The sequence below is a fragment of the Phaenicophaeus curvirostris genome, chromosome 5 (genome assembly GCF_032191515.1).
Source record: "Phaenicophaeus curvirostris isolate KB17595 chromosome 5, BPBGC_Pcur_1.0, whole genome shotgun sequence".
NCBI lineage: Eukaryota > Metazoa > Chordata > Aves > Cuculiformes > Cuculidae > Phaenicophaeus > Phaenicophaeus curvirostris.
The window spans coordinates 46,909,266-46,926,117 of NC_091396.1; the positions used below are offsets into that span (position 1 = coordinate 46,909,266).

General features: G+C 39.7%; 1 protein-coding gene across 32 annotated transcripts in view; it reads left to right on the top strand.

The window, feature by feature from the left end:
• Positions 1-16,852, top strand: part of NRXN3 (neurexin 3) — a 960,997-nt gene that overhangs the window by 906,845 nt on the left and 37,300 nt on the right. For 18 of the 32 annotated variants that reach the window (XR_011337550.1, XM_069858542.1, XM_069858552.1 and 15 more), the window contains one exon: positions 12,093-12,177. Coding sequence is in view for 30 of the 32 variants with exons in the window: in XM_069858542.1 (XP_069714643.1) it covers positions 12,093-12,177 (85 nt within the window). In the remaining 2 variants the exon portion in view is untranslated. The remainder of the gene's footprint in view (positions 1-12,092; positions 12,178-16,852) is intronic. The other 14 variants (XR_011337551.1, XM_069858543.1, XM_069858553.1 and 11 more) reach the window with 1 other exon arrangement.

The window sequence follows — 16,852 nt, forward strand, 5'->3', positions numbered from 1 at the left end:
ACTTGTTTCCTAATGTCTCCCAGCTCTGGCCCTGGAAAGGGTGCAAGAGAAAATCTTGCAGTACTTGATACTGTGAATGTCAGTATTGTAGAGAAACAAAGCCTCTTCACTGAATGTGGTTTGGCTTTTTTTTCCCGCCTTTAAACAGGTAGAAGTATAGATGATCTCAGCAGGTTCCTGGTGGTGTTTAAAGCTGCCTGAATTCCTTTGTCTAGCTCTCTCGCTTGGTAAGAGCATTCCAGCTGAGCGTCTATTGGGCCATTAGAGCTAACTTGGCTCCTTTTTTTTTTATTTTACACAAACACAAAAGATTGATTTGCCTTTACTATGATTAATCAAATTCAATAGAGAGCTAAATAAATTACCAAGGAAAATGGCTGCCTTCACCATCACAGAGAGCAAATGTTCTGATTAGCCAGGGGCTGCAGAGAAACCCCACAGGGATAAGTGTTCACCATGTTTGTTGTGCATGGGAGTCTGCCTACCCAGTGGCAGAATTCTTTTGCATGGCAACCATTTGTAGCTTGGACCACTTGATGTGTCGTTTAAGTGAAGTTCAGTTCAAATTTAATGGGATCCCATGAGGCATTTGTTATGTTCAACGGCTCAGGAGGTTGGAGTTTACCTGGCTTCATCAACACTTGATGGACCAAGTAAGTTTTTTAAGCTGATTTGATATGTGTTTGATGGGCATTTTATGTAGATCTCTTTCCTTGTTTGAGTTAGGATTAGTTGAGAAGAATGGACACACTTCTTTCTCTAACTTTCCTAAGTTTTCACCCATGATTCCTGGTGTTGGTGGGACTCAATGGCTTGCTTCTTTGCTTTTTTATTACCTGATTTTGCTAATATGTGGTGGGAAGTCAGTTCCCTATCCCCCCAGTAAAGTTGTTAGTCTATTCATATTTCCAAAGCAAAGAAAAAAATGTTAACGATATAAAAATGTGATTTTTAAGCATCGGATATCTGGCAGAGATAATCCTGGATGAAGTACTATCTAAAACTGCTTAACTTAAGTTTTATTAGATTTGACCTTGATAATATTAGTATGCTAGTATGTTAATAAGTTAATTTCAATATATACCTTCCACTGTGTGTGTAGATGTTTCTGTATTTCATAGAGTCACTAGGTTGGAAAAGACCTCTTGGATCATCAAGTCCAACCATTCCTATCTACCAATAAACCATATCCCTGAGCACCTCGTCTACCCGTCTTTTAAACAGCTCCAGGGAAGGTGACTCAACACCTCCCTGGGCAGCCTCAAAATTATTTTCCTGATATCCAGCCTGAACCTCCCCTGTCGGAGCTTGAGGCCATTCCCTCTTGTCCTGTCCCCTGTCACTTGGGAGAAGAGGCCAGCTCCCTCCTCTCTACAACCTCCTTTCAGGTAGTTGTAGAGAGCAATGAGGTCTCCCCTCAGCCTCCTCTTCTCCAGGCTAAACAACCCCAGTTCCCTCAACCGTTCCTCATAAGACTTGTTCTCCTGCCCCCTCACCAGCTTCGTTGCTTTTCTCTGGACACGCTCCAGAACCTCAACATCCTTCTTGTGGTGAAGGGCCCAGAACTGAACACAGTATTCGAGGCGCGGTCTCACCAGTGCTGAGTCCAGAGGGAGAATAACCTCCCTGGACCTGCTGGTCATGCTGTTTGTGATACAAGCCAAGATGCTATTGGCCTTCTTGGCCACCTGGGCACACTGTTGGCTCATGTTCAGTCACTGTCAACCAACATCCCCAGGACCTTCTCCAGGCAGCTTTCTAGCCACTCTTCCCCTAGTCTGCAGCACTGCAGTAAGTGTTTATTAACAGTATTTAAATGCCATTTTCTAAGTGTGTGTTAATGCTTGGAGAGAAAGAGGAATATTTGTCTGGAAAGAGTAGTCTAGTACATTCATGCAAATATTCAAACATAGTTGTTTATTTTATTGACCTCAGAGGTGCTTACAGTAATTGCAGAAGTTGTATTAAGGCACATTTATTCAGAGTAATTATGTTTATTGTTATCTTATGAATAACATACTCCATCACATTAGATTTTAAGTGCCGTGGTTTGGTCCATAGAACAGGGTATTTTCACCTTTATAGATTTTAACGTTGTATATGCCAGCTTTTTGTGGCATGCGTAATATCAAATTGCAAATTCAGAGAGAAGCAGGGGAAGCAAAGAACTTCCCAATTCAAAAAAAACTGACAGTGATTACTGTGCACCCTGTAGGACGGGAATACCAACTGCTTCCTATATGATGCTGGGAGGGATGCTGAGGGCTGGCATGACACTTCGGTGCAGCCAGGATGCAACAAGGGCTGCTCCTCCACCATCAATTACTTGACTGGACTTTTGTAGACCAGGTGCAGCCTATTAGGCCATATTGTCAGTTGCCATAAGTGATAGATAGGCAAACATGCTCAGATGTTCTCCAGGGAATGATGTCTGCTGGGAAAGGTGTCCCATATCTCTAATTTCTCATTAAGCTTCATTTGTAAGAGATGATGAGATCCTCCCACTGGATATTACAGCAAAAGGAGTGCTGCTTTAAAAACAGAAACAAGACTTACATGTTTTTATTAATGAGTACATAAATAGAAATGCCAGTTAAATTGCATATGTGACTGCCTCTTTGCTACACAGTAACCTTACTTTATGGATTTGCTTCCTTTATTAATAAGTCATGTGCTGGGGAAAAGAAGTTGTGCAGATTTTGAGGCTTAAGATATTGTCATTAAAGCTACTATGCTGTACTTATTTATTTCTTGCTCAGAGTGATCCAGTCAATAACAGAACAAAATCAAATACAACTCCCTTCAAGGAAGAAAAGACAAGCTAAATAAAGATGTCCAGGAGAAAATGCCAGCAAACGGTATATTGATTTCCAGCAAAGGAGGAAAGTGTAAATGAAAAATATTCTTCTGACACAGTTATTAAGTGCAAGCTAGAACGCAAAAAAGCCCATTTACTCTTACTAGAGGCTGAGCCTTCAAGTGGCAGCTGATTCATCTCAGATCACTTGAGTCTTAACTTTCTGAAATATGGTCTTCCCTTTACAAAATGTAAAGGGTTTTTCCATTCTTAGGTTTTGCTTTGAAACTCTAAAATGTTTGCTAAAATTCTGCTTGTATGCCAAGTAAGCAGACAAGTTTTCTCCACATTTTATAGTAGTATGAACAGAAGCATAAGGAAAGGAGACAATTTTCCTGATGTCAGACAGTGAATTTATGACAATTTCAGAAACATGAGGGTTCTGATTCAATGTCCCTGGCAATTTGAACTGGGGCAATTTAAGAAGTTAATGCTCCGCAGCGATCTGCCCTGCCTTTCTGCTGGTGAAGTAGATGTTTGTTCTTCAGCAACTGTGGATCATAGGCCAGTATATTAATACAGTTATTTCTGTGGCAGTTCAAATTAATGCATCAGACTGTGTGCAACAAGGGCTAAGGTCCACACCAGCAGGATGCTAAATTCAGGTAATAGGTGGGCTTTTTCCTACATACCTCTGAGAATGTTTATTCAGCTTTTGCTTCCTGCTTTAAGCAGATGTTGAGGAGAGGGGTAAGTTGAAGCCTGTGCTGCCCAGTGCAGTTGGTTAGTTGCCAGTTCTTCTAAGGGGGGATCATAGCACACAGGCGATCACTCTGAAACTATTTTCAGAGTATTTCCTAAGAGAAACATCTTCTGTTTGAAGACCTTTGGACAAGAAAAAACACTGTGTAGATTGATGTGGCTTTCAGAAATTTAGACTTCTGAGCTGTGCCTGAATTTCAGCAGTTTTATTATTCCATCAGCTCTCACCAATTTCAGGGTGGTAGTTTTTGTAGGTTCAGCTGTTATGGCTTAATTTTTAGGATTACGCTATTAAGCTTATTTAGTCCCTGGTGGGTACACCTAGTGTACCTTTCTTATGGGATTTTCCCCTACATCACCACCATCAAGATAACTAGGGTTATCTTTAAAACAGAGGACTGATTGTTTTTGTTTCAACTGGCAGGTTTGTTTCAATAAGAAATAAAAATATAATAGGGAAAGGGAATAAGCTATATTAAATGATGAAAAAGACACACAGCATGAAAGTTCTTCCTGTGTGATTACTCTCAGAGGCACTGAACTCAGATAATGACTTCAATGTTTAGATGCACAACTTTAGTCTTCAAGGTACTTCTTTGGAAATAGGAAAATGCATATGGAAAGGAGCAATAGGTTGGTAGGGTGGAGGGATAGGGGAGGGGAGGTGGGAAGAGAAGAGTCTTCTCTCATGCAAAAGCTGTAACTTTTGTATTTAAGCCAGGAAATTATATTTTACAGTCCAGTTCAAAACTCTTACAAATCTTGAGGGTTACACTGAATAGCTGGGGAAATACTTGCCGGTTCATCCTTTACCACATCAAGATGAAAGGAGAACTCTCTATTGGGAAAAGAAAGAAACAGTGACTCTGTGCATATGTAATCAACAAACAACCAATCTAAATTCCTGGAAATGAAATGTTATTTATTTATATCCTAAATACTATGTAATTTCTTCAGGCTAAGAAATAAATTGAAAGGATTTAGAAGGATTTGCTTATCAGCAGAACACCACGTAGCATTACATTCCTTCTGCTTTTGGGAAGGTACGTTCAAGTTGGGTTAAGCTCCTGTGGTTCAATACTTCTCTTTCCCCTGTCAGGGTGCCTTGAACAACAGATGGATTAATTCTTCCCGCTTCTCTTTCTCTCCTCTTTGCTCTCCCTTCTCTTTCTCTCTCTGCTCACACCCCTCACAACATCACCACACTTCCACTGCCAGCAGACAGAGACAAAAAGCAAAAACATTATTTTTTCCCATTGTCTTTGCACAGCTTAGGGACAGAAGAAAGTCCCTGAAGTCTGGCATCAAACCTGGTCAAGAAAAGTCAGATTTTACAGTCTTAATGAACTATTGATTCTATTGAGACAGGCTTTCAGTTTTCAAAGGCTTAATTCAGCTTTCCAGGCTCTTTTTAAACATGGCTACCCATGACTCTGGATTGACACACAATTGGGGGGATTATTTTTTGCTTTCTATTACTTAACTGGTTAGTTACTTAATCTTTTGTCTGTTGTAGTAAGGGACAAATAGCTATTTTATTAAGGGGTAGCTTGATCATGATCCCTACTTAATGATATAGTTTGACAGCAAATCAACTTTTACATCCAGCCAGGAACACACAGTGAGGAAATGCACTTTTGCTGGGCTACTGTTAAAAGGTGCACGTGCCTGCTGGTTACTTACCAGCTCCTGGCTAGTCGTGGTCCTAGGAACATAAGGATGGAATTGTTCCCGTGCTCTGAACAGGACGGCAGCAATGATATCTTATCGCTCCAAGTACAACTAGCTGAAAGGCTGTGCTGGATAGCTTTACTGCCTGCTTTGGAATGACAGAGAGAAATGCGTAATAATGTGTTTATATTACATAGTGATAAAGAGGATGCAAATAACAAATTGATTTAGAGTGAATTAGATTGAACTGAAGATAGATGGGGTGAGTTCTTCCCCACTAGGGCATATACACTAATGGTATTCTTACCTGAATGTCTTGGACAACTGCTTAATCTCAGTGCTGGTGGTCTCTGTTATTTCCTTGGGGAGATTTCTCCATAGTTAATAAACATCACCACTGAGATTTTTCTTGCTGAAAGTCATCCTAAATTTTCTTTTTGCTTAATTTCATCCACTGCTTTTTTGAAACACTTCATCTTTTTTTCTGGATGTTTATTACACCCTTGTGATACCTGTAAACATTTATCTTACCTTTATCCCTTGTTAAGTGAAGCTTTGACGTTTAGTTTTGCTAAGCCTGTCTCATTCATAAATCTCTCTAGTTCTTCCGTCTTTTCAGTGACTCTTCTCTGAATTGCCTCCAATTACTTTAAATCTTTTGGCATTGAATTGTCTGAAACTAAACACAATGAGCTATGCTCTCTTGCTGTAAATTGTTGTAGCCCAGTTGAAATCAATGCCAATTTAAACCAACAGAGGATTTGGCCCTCTTGTTTTTGTTTTATCCTCAAATGAACTTTATGGAGAAAAATTATTAGTTTCATGTTCTCTGATGCATTGCCTCTGCAGAGGCAGACACAATCTCTGCATAAGTATGTGAGGGTGAAAAGGGCTTGCGTGTCTTTACGGCTGTGTTTGTACTGTCATACCAAAATGCATGTTGTACTGTCCAATTGGTTAATATTTGAGTGGTAGAGGATTAATAACCTTTAGCCACTGATAATAGATCGAGGACTGTCCTTGAAAGTTTATGCAGTCTCAAATTGCAGCTTCTTTTATGATACTTCATTATGATTTTAGCAACTTTTTTAATATTCCCCCATTTCGCATGCATTTACTTTCTGTGTGTAGTGGCTTGAATTTGTCCAGGCTGTATCTCTTAGGTCTGCTATACTGTAAGGAACTCCAGGGTATTTTGCAAATAAAGACTATACAGGAGGTGAGAAACGAATATAAGGTGTAGAAAGGACAGGTGTAGGATTCCTATTTAATTGGAAATTGTGAGCAGAATAAAGTTCTTTAAAAAGCCCAGCTATCAAAGTACAAAAGGTTGAGGTATTCAAGCTATAAATGACATCTGTCATGAGACAGACACTTCTTCTGATACCTTCCTTTTGGCAATGCAGCAAATGCCTTGAGCTTGGTGTTTGCCAAGAAATATCTTTGTTTCTGGAAGACAGAACAGCATCAGTAAGATTTTGCAATTCTAGGGGACCATTTATACTGTATACTGTTGTGCATAGAAGACAGTATGTTGTCCATGATAAACTTGAGATATTTAGAAAATACAGCCGGATGAGAGCAGCAGAGACAATCAGGTGGTCAGATTTAAGAAAGGTTTGTTGATTTTCTGCTCTGTACAGTTTAGGTGTGAAAGATAAATGCACTGCTCAGATTAATACAACTGTGTTTCCCTGCTGTTGGGAAGATATTTGTGCCTGGCATTTTGTGGTGGTTACATCTCAAGAAGGACTGTAAATTGACATTCCTTGGTGGCAAAGAGATTAACACTTCTCTCACAACAAAGCCATTAAGTGTTGCTTTTCAAATAATTTAGAGTAATGGTTTCAGTTGGAAGTGGAAGTAATGTGTACGGTGTGCAGAAGAGCTTCAAGAAAAAGGCAAGTAGGAAAATGGAATCCTACCTTACCAAGTGAAGCAGCTGCCAAGTATGTACTTCTGGAGGAATTTGTCTGCAGGGTTTGAATTTATGGGTCCTTGTCTTTTCTCTCCTACTAGAAGTGAGAGCTCCATCATTCTTGGGTTTGTTATTTATAATTTCATAAAACTGTTCTGTGACAGGACTTATTTTACCCAGCATGCTTAATCTTGCTCAAATAATGGTGTACCCAAGGAGCAAGGTATCAAAAAAACTTTGTGATTGGGAAAAGAAAGATTCAGCACCTGCCATTTCGTGTAGAAGAAAGGAGCAAAGGTTGTGGATCTGATGCATAAATTAGGGCTCTGGGTGTCTGGAAGGACTGAATGGGAATGGGGTCATCTTGAGCAGGTCTTGCCACGCCATCCCACTTTCCTTGCACTTTACATCACACACCAGTACATACAGTGTAATGAGCAAAGAGGTAGAACCATCGCCATGGCAAGATTTAAGAGGCCCTTGGAGTGAATAATTAGGAGGAGGTGATTACAAAACTAATAATTCATAGAAAGGAACAGGGAGCCAATTCAGTGAAACTGAAAGAATTTGAAGGTAAATATGCTCATAAATCCTCAAGGGTGGACTCAGAGTTTAGCGCTTTCTCCTACCTCAGTTTTATTCCACGGCAATTTCATTAAACATAACAGAGAGGGAGAGAAAAAAATAATAATATAAGTGCCATAAAAAACCTTTCAGAGGAAGGAATAAAAAGGGTTCCTGCCAGAAAGAGATTTTATTGAAAGTTATTATAATACCTATCTTTAGTTTTATGGTGTTTAATACAGGGCCAAGTAATTTCAAAGCTGGAATTCTTTAAAATTGAAATACATATTTTAAAATAGTACAGTATGAATTATTATTTTTAATAAAGAATTTAGCTAGTATATGGAATAGAAAAATATTTTCTCTCTCATGTTCTTTACAGTGGAAACACTAACAGCATTTCCGTAATAGCATATGGAGAAGTTCCATTACTATCATGTTGCCTGTCTGTAAGAATGTTGAACATTTACCATCACCATATCACTGGACTGACACTAAAGTATTAATCTGTGTACCTCTCCTGGGGCCAACAGGTGAGCATAATCAGCCCCATTTCAGAAATGGCAAAAGAGAACCAGGAACCAAATAGCTTGTTTTGGTTAGTGCCTCACAGTGAGCTGTTTCTAATGAAAAGAAATTATGTTGGTGGAGAGATTTCTGGAATTGCTGCTTGCTAGCTTTTCCTGTCTTGTTTAATAATCACCTAGTGAAAATGCTCAGCTCCAGGAGGGTTTGAAAAGGTACTGATTCCAGGTACAACGAGTTATGTTCTTCTGGAGGTTTCTTCAACTCTGTTTCTGTGGTCAGGAATTTGCTCTTTCTCACTGAAATAGATTTATTCCTCTAGGATGATTCATATGTTGGTATCTGATTGGAAAATGCATGGATAATCAATATGTGATGGGACTAGAAAATCAGTTAGGGATGAATTGTAATGGAAAGTACTGAGATTAAGCTAGGAAATGGCAGGACAGATTAGTGTACTTATCTTTTCTGTGGTTTCTAGAGAACACATTAATGACCTTGACTTAAGTCTGACACCACTTCTGAAGGTTCTTCTCTTTTTCTAACCGTCAATTTTATAAATACAAAATCAGTAGCATGGGACAAGGAGCAACCATAGAGCAAGAAAAACTGGAATAACAGGGGAGATGGTATGCAGTGGAGAACAGGAGGAAAGGACAAAGATTAACTGATAGAATCAAGTGTGGAACCAGTCACAAAGGACTGCAGATAGAGGTTGGAGCTGGTAGGGTCAGTGAGCATTGCACATCGTGTATTTGCATTCTTTTTTTTTTTTTTTTTTGAGTCTACCTGACTGTGCCCTGTGTGTTCAGAAACAACACAGGTTGAAGTTGTGTGAGGATTTTATAGAAGGAAATCCAGAACACATATCTAGGAGTGCAGCAAGGTATGTTGCATGTGGCTTCCTTAAGCTGCCTATTAGATAGGAAGTTGATCAAGAAGGTAAACAAAGGCCAGACTTCATGACTTTTCAGCTCTTGCTCAAAACTCATTTTGGCTTCAAAATTCTTCATTCCTCATTTTCCAGCTTCTGTCATGCACAAGAGTAACTGGGAAACCACAGAGGCTCACCTCACCCAGCACACTGCTGCTGACTCTGGCTGTATGTGGGACCTTGGGGAGAGAGTCCTGAACAGGACGATGCAAATAATGATACTTCTTTGGTCTTCAGTGTCTGTGGCACAGGGACTTTCCAGGCTACTTACAGTCTATTTAGTAGCTCCGAATGGATGTTTTGACTCTTAGTTTAGCCAATCACTTCCAAAATGCATCTAAACATCTATAACCTAACAGTATCCCTATTTTTAAAAAATACAAATATTGTGTAAAGAAGTATCACCTGTTATTTCATATGATGCCCCTAATAAGCAAGAGGAAGAAAAGAAGAGTCATAAAAGAGCTCTTCATTCTTTACAAATATGGAATCAAATTGTCTGCTCAGTTGGATCTGATTCCTGAAGCCCTTAGACATGAGCAAGAGGGATAGATATAGCAGTTGATAAGTGACAACCACACTGTTATAATTTGTTATGTTTATTTGCTACTTGAAGCAGAACACCACTATTCTTCTAAGAGACCCTACATGTGAATTGTCAGGTCTTCAACAAAGAGCAAAATCCACATGCTTTAAATTCAACCTGTTCTTTATTCACAGTGCTGGCCTTCACACTCTTTTACAAAAAAGTGCTTCAGACAACTGTACTACAAACCTCTAGTTTCACTAGCTACATTTCACCTGCTTAAAAAAAAATTCTCGCATTATAGTTTTGTTGACTTATTGCACTAAATTACTTTACAGTGGTGCAATTAGAAGAATTATAGAAAGTAAAGTTTGATTTTGCGCATTCCTTCTTTGTTGACCTCTCACTGAACAGCCGAACATTTAAAGACACTGTATTAAGAGAGAAGTCACCAGGATTTCAACAGCGTTCTTCCATTTTCTATGACTGAATGAAAATACTAAATAAAATACATAAGCATGCGAGGCAGGAAACTGCCTTTTTAATGTTACCTTCAGTTCATTTTAATCTTGCCTGCCCATTAAGGCAAGATTCTGAAAGTTTTTAATGACAGTATTTAAGCACAAGACTACTGCAAGAGTGCATCCAATCAAATGTTGCCAAAAGGCAATGCTGAAGTAAGACTAAGCAACACATCCAATAGGGATTCCCATACTTCATGACTGTTTTTTTAAAGATACTCTATTTTTATAATTTTTATTTACAGCTGACCGAACCTGTTTTTCTTTCATGGCTCACTCTAAGCCAGTAAAGTCAAGAGTGGAGGAATGTCAGATTCAATCTTATCTTTCTGACTGAAAGTTTGTGTTTTTCCTTAGCTGAAATACAGAGAGGGAGAGTGCAAGTAACTTCTAGCGACAGGCAGAACTTGCCAGTGTTACTACCCCAGGAGGCTAAAGAAAAGACTGAGTCCTCGGAACTCTTACACAAAGAGCAAACATGCAGCATATTGGAGACAGCCATGGCAGACATAGGAATTTAAAGGACACCTTATTTAAAGCTGGAGGGTCTTTTTCAGGACTAAGGATTTGGAAAGGTTGTCATGATGTGAGATTCCCAGGAATATTCACCCAGAGTACTAAACTGCAGCATACTGAAGTACAGCTGCCCTGCTCCTGAGAAGAGTTTCCACAGTGCTTCCTGCCTGGCAAGGAACATTTTAGTAGTTTTGTTTCAGGAGACATCCCACTGATTCTGCTGCTCAGTAGAATAGGCAACTCTGCAAGGAGAAGTTGTTAAGGGAGACAATTTCAGGAGAAATCGTGGTTTGAGCTGATGCTGCTGAGCTGAGTTAATTTTGTACTGTGTACAGGAACATTACAATCTGTGTGCAGAGGCTGCCATAGACTCTCCCTAATGGTCTGCATTACTAATTCAACTAATTGCAGCAATTACAGGCAGGAGATGCTGCTGGGAAGAGACACCAGTACACTTCTCTCTAACACGCTGCAGTACATGCTGCTCATTAATTAGACTAGCAGGAAAAAAAAAAAAATCACCAGCTGGAAATGCGAAAGAATGTGCTGAAACCTGTAAGGGATAGGAATAGTCACTGTTTGGTTTAAGTCTTTCAGAAACAGACTTCCCAGCCTGTCAACCCAGTCACAGCAATGTCCCCATTCACTTGGCAAGCAAGCCAGTGGTATTGCTTGTTGGGCTTACCTGACATATGTAGCAGTTCTTCATAGTTCAATAAACTGATTGTACAGGTTTTTACTATCTGGGTAAATGCAGAAGATTCCCAGTCCAAGAAGCGCACTTACAGAGTGGGTATTACCTCTGCCTCAGTAATGCACCTAGCAACACAGCAAAGAGTACTGTTAGCTGCCTGGATGATGGATATTATCAGAGCCTGTCTTGTACATTGGTGTTTGTGGGAAGTATGTTCAGCTTGAACATGCCTTATATGTTCAGGCCCTGTGTTGTATTGGTATTTATCAAGGAGCCCGGAATGTTCCAACTGGACTCGTGTACTTTGGCTGTCAGAGGAGAGTTTAACAGCCAAGCAGATGTCATAGACTGCTGTGTTATTCTGTACAGTGCGATCCACTGCTAACCTAAACAGCTTAGCAGGCGCGCAGCACCTGTGCACACCTGAAATATTCAGTGGTACAGGATAAGCACTTTGATAGGGGAATCCAGCTCCGTGGAGGCCACATTTACAGAGGCATGTCTTGAATGCCTAGAACAAGTTAAATATTTTAAAAGTTACAGTTCTGAACCTTTTTTTCCCTAGGATACTTAGTTGCCTTTGTGACAACCTTTTGATTTGCAAGCATATTATATTTTTTTTTCCTTTCTTCTTTTTCCTTCAATGCATTCCTTCGCATGGCAGACAACAGATGACATCGTTTCATCAGCTGAATGTTCCAGCGATGATGAAGATTTCATTGACTGTGAGCCCAGTACAGGTAAGTCAGGTCAGTCTTGTTTTGCTTGCTTTCTGATTTAATTTGCAAAAAACAATGCATACACATGTTTATATGTGTGTGAATGTATACATATATAATTATATATGTGTATATATATGTGTGTATATGTGTGTGTATATATATACTCATATACACACACACTGATGTGTATATATACACGCTGTGCATAAGATAAAAATTATGCAGCCAAGCATCAGATCCCATGGACTTGGCAACTGCAAAACACGGATACGGAGTCACTATTTGTTAAATATAAAGTTGTTTGCATGGAAAGCCAAACTTCCTGACAGTGATCCCAGCTAATTAACATTTCACATTTGTAGCAGTTACTTCACTGACACAGTGGGAAATCAAAAATAGCAGTGTGTCATGTGACAAATAATAAATATCTATGAAGTGGGGGGGATAAAAGTTTGAAAAACAGAAGGCAAATGAAAGTGGAGCAGTAATGGGTTATTAGCATTGTTTAATCTTTGTTAGTTTTTCTGAAGATTGACTGTAAAAGGATACATTCGTCCATGGGATTTTGAATACAGTTAACATGGTAATGTATTTATACTAATTTTGTTTCCCGTGAACCCAAAAAAATTGGGGAGCACAAAAACATAGTTCTAACATAACAAAATTAGTAGTAATTCTTGCCCTGTTATCTGCAGTGATGCTTCAAAATGTATCCATTAAAGAGTCAGAAGGACTGGCCATGTGGAACTGACTCAACTTCTCCCTTTTAGATACATTTTGATAATTTGATGGCTTTTCTTTCTGGTGAAATATATGATTCAGCAGGCAACTGCAGTCTATTTTATTTCCTACAGGCTTTTTCAAGTCTTTTTTGAGGCTTGCCATGAGTTAATAAGCATTTTTATAATAGAGAACAGACATCATCGAATTTCTGTGTACATTTAAAAGAAAAAGAGATTTTGGTTAGAATATTTTGTCCTTAAAAGTGAAACATATAAGTAGTTTGGGGGGGAGTTTGGTTTGGTTTGATTCTTTTTTTTGTTTGGGATGTTTTATTTTTTTCCTTTAAAAAAAAAACGAAAAGCATTATAAATGTTCTGTTTCTAGTTTACTGTAACCATTTGATTAATACAATAATAACATTAAAATTCATCCAAGGCTTTCATATTTCTTTTCAATTCATCATGCTGTGCCTGCATTTTTTGGTAGAACTTGGTCATGCAGTAACCTGAGATTGGCGTTGCCTTGTAGCTGGGAACTTCTACCCATACTCTTCCTTTCCCCTTGATAGCAGGGAAGATGGTGACACAACAACTGATGCTAACAGAGAGCTCAGCCTATTCCCATCTCTTTTTTTCACACATCTCTATGAGTTTGTCAACACCCTACCTGGCAGAAAAGCAGTCCAAATAATTCTAGATTGTGAAGCATAAAAAGTGTTTGTACTGGGATTTTAAATAAAAGTAGTAATGAAATGCCAGCATAGTGATTATCCTCAATGTGAGGTGTGAGTTTTATAGGAACATGCTAAAAGGACTAATGTACTACAATTGATATGAAAGGGAATGGATAGGAATCATTTCATTACAGTTTCATGAACATTTCAAGACATCTTTTTCTTATTTATTTTGATTACCAAGTATTTCATTTAAAAGAGGAAATTAGATTGTTATCAGACTCCTCCTCTTGCATATTATTGTAATTTGTGTTTCAACAAAGAAATTATGATTACTTCAATAGCTATGGATTATAATAGCAATGCTTTCAGCTTGTGCCACCAATGGAAAAATCAAAGTTTGAGGAGAAATTTGGTAAAACAGGTTATTTCAACATGAAATTTCATAAAGCAACATTTCTGGACTAAGAATACATCTCTCTTGACACAGATACAAATCTAATGCTATAAACAGATAAAAACAAGATTTGTAAAAATGGCTTGCTTTTGAAAATTCTGCTAAGCATTACAGACGGCAGCTATAGGCACTACAGGCATTTGAATATTTGCTGTGTAAAATAATATGATTTACTAAAAATCTGCTGGAGTTACTCTCGAAACTACTAGACATTCTTGAAAATTTCATGCGGTATCTTTTATCACACCATACTCCTCCTCTACAAGATGGTCATCTGCATGAGCCATTATAATATGAATCTTTTCTTGGAAATTACTGTGGCATTGAGAGTAATAGTTAGCCTAACACTGGAACCAGGGAAGCTGTGGATGCTCCATCCCTGGAAGTGTTCAAGGCCAGGCTGGATGGAGCCTTGAGCAGCCTGATTGAGTGGGAGGTGTCTCTGCCCATGGCAGGGGGGATGGAACTATATGATCTGTAAGATCCCTTCTAACGCAAACCATTCTATAGTTCTATGATTCTAGGTATGTCTTAAGAAAGTCTCCTAGATGGTCCTTGCTGATGAAGTTTACACGTCCCGTATTTGAGGTTTCCTGCTCTTAAAGGCCATGGTGTACAAAATCGCCAGGAAGGATAAATGGATCCTTTTTTGCCTCCAAAAGCATAATCTTAGCTCATTCCATTATAATCAGAAGGAAAAGTAACAGGTTTATGGTGCTTCTCATTTAGTTTTCTTTGTCTGTCTGTTGTCTCCAGGGAACATAGAACAGTGTCTGCAATACAGCCAGTATCAAGGCAATCATGCAGCCTGTTCTGCACTGGAGCACTTAAGCAATCTGAGCTGGCTTATCAAAGTCCAGTGATGCTGGCTTGGCTGAGCAGATATGTTTGCCTTTACACATCACTAGCCAAGTAAGGATTCTGGCCATATGCCAGATCTGTTACTAAACTTATACGTCTTGGAAAGAAAAGAGCTGGATTATCTTGCTTGTATTTTCTAGTGTGTAGGTTTGGGTGTTTTTTTATTTTATTTTAATTGGACCCATTTGAAGTTGCTTCATCCGGTTCTTTTGACAGGTCAATGTATTTTACGCTGCCTTCTGGTTTGCCTGATCGCTTTTGCAGCAAATTGAAAATTAAATGACCTAACCCAGCACAGGCTCTGATAATGTGTAGCTTGTAAAGCTCTTGAGTTTCTGCCAACCACCACAACATGGCCTTCTATCACCCTCAGTGCTACGGTCCACTAATGTGAAGGTTACTGAACTCACTGCTGCAGCTGTGAGATATGATATACATCACTATGAACCGGCTGTGCAAAAACCAAGACAAGGGCAGTGGAGAATGCTGCCCTGCAAATCAAAAGCTTTCAGATTTCATATGGGTCAGAATCAAATCCCAAAATCTAAATTTCTTACTTTCAAATTGGTCCTGCCTTGGGATCAGCTACAGTCCCCTACAGCATCCTTTTGAAGACTTTGGGTTTGGTGTGCTCAAAGATAGTTCAAAAATCAGAATATCATATCTTCTTTTTGGCTAAACATCTTGTGAGAAGCATTCGTTAGGTTTTATTGCCACTTAACTATGATTGTTTGTTGAACCTAAGACGTGAATCTCAGTGAGCATATGCTCTGAATCTGGATACTTGCACATCTTTAAAATAAGACAGTGTAAAGGCAATTTAATCACTCCACTCAGGACTGAGTTTCTCAGCTTGAGAAACATACTGTAGCAGGCTGGCTACCCCTCTGTGCCCTACCTCTAGAATTTATATATTTTGGCATTTCTGTAAATCACCTTAGGTAGAGACCAGGAGCTATCACGGGACCTGTCCTGACTGAGGTGGTTTGCAGACATCCTCTGTAGACACATATGTATGCAGAAGAAATTATTCTAACAAGTGGTGGCAATCGTAGAATCATAGAATGGTTTGTGTTGGAAGGGATCATAAAGATCATGCAGTTCCCAGCCCCCTGCCATGGGCAGGGACACCTCCCGCTAGACCAGGCTCCTCAGGGCCCCACACAGCCTGGCCTTGAACACTTCCAGGGAGGGGACATCCACAACTTCCCCCCTGGGCTACATGTTCCAGTGTCTCACCCCCCTCATCATGAAGAATTTCTTCCTAATGTCTAGTCTAAATCTTCCCTTCTCCAATTTATAGCCATTGCTCCTCGTCCTATCCTTACATGCCCTTGTAAAATGTCCCTCTCTAGCTGTCTTGTAGGCCCCTTTCAAGTACTGGAAGGCTGTGATAAGGTCTTCCCGTAGCCTTCTCTTCTCCAGGCTGAGCAACCCCTTCTCTCAGCCTGTCCTTGTAGCAGAAGTGCTCTAGCCTTCTGATCATCTTTGTGGCCCTTCTCTGGACCCATTCCAACAGTTCTGTGTCCCTCTTATGCTGGGGATTCCAGAACTGGACACAGTACTCCAGGTGGATTCTCACAAGAGTGGAATAGAGGGGAAGAATCACCTACCTCCACATGCTGGCCACACTTCTTTTGATGCAGCTCAGGATACGGTTGGCCTTCTGGGCTGTGAGTACACATTGCTGGCTCATGTCAAGCTTCTCATCAACCAGCACCCCCAAGTCCTTCACTGCAGGGCTGCTCTCAATCACATCACCCTTCATCATGTACTGAAACCACAGATTGCCCTGACCCAGGTGTAGGACCTTGCACTTCGCCTTGTTGAACCTCATGAGGTTTGCATAGACCCACTTCTCTAGCTTGTCCAGGTCCCTCTGGATGACATCCTGTACTTCTGGCATGACAAGTGCACCAGTCAGCTTGGTGTCATCTGCAAACTTGCTGAGGTGCACTCAATCTCACTGTCTATATCATCAATGAAAA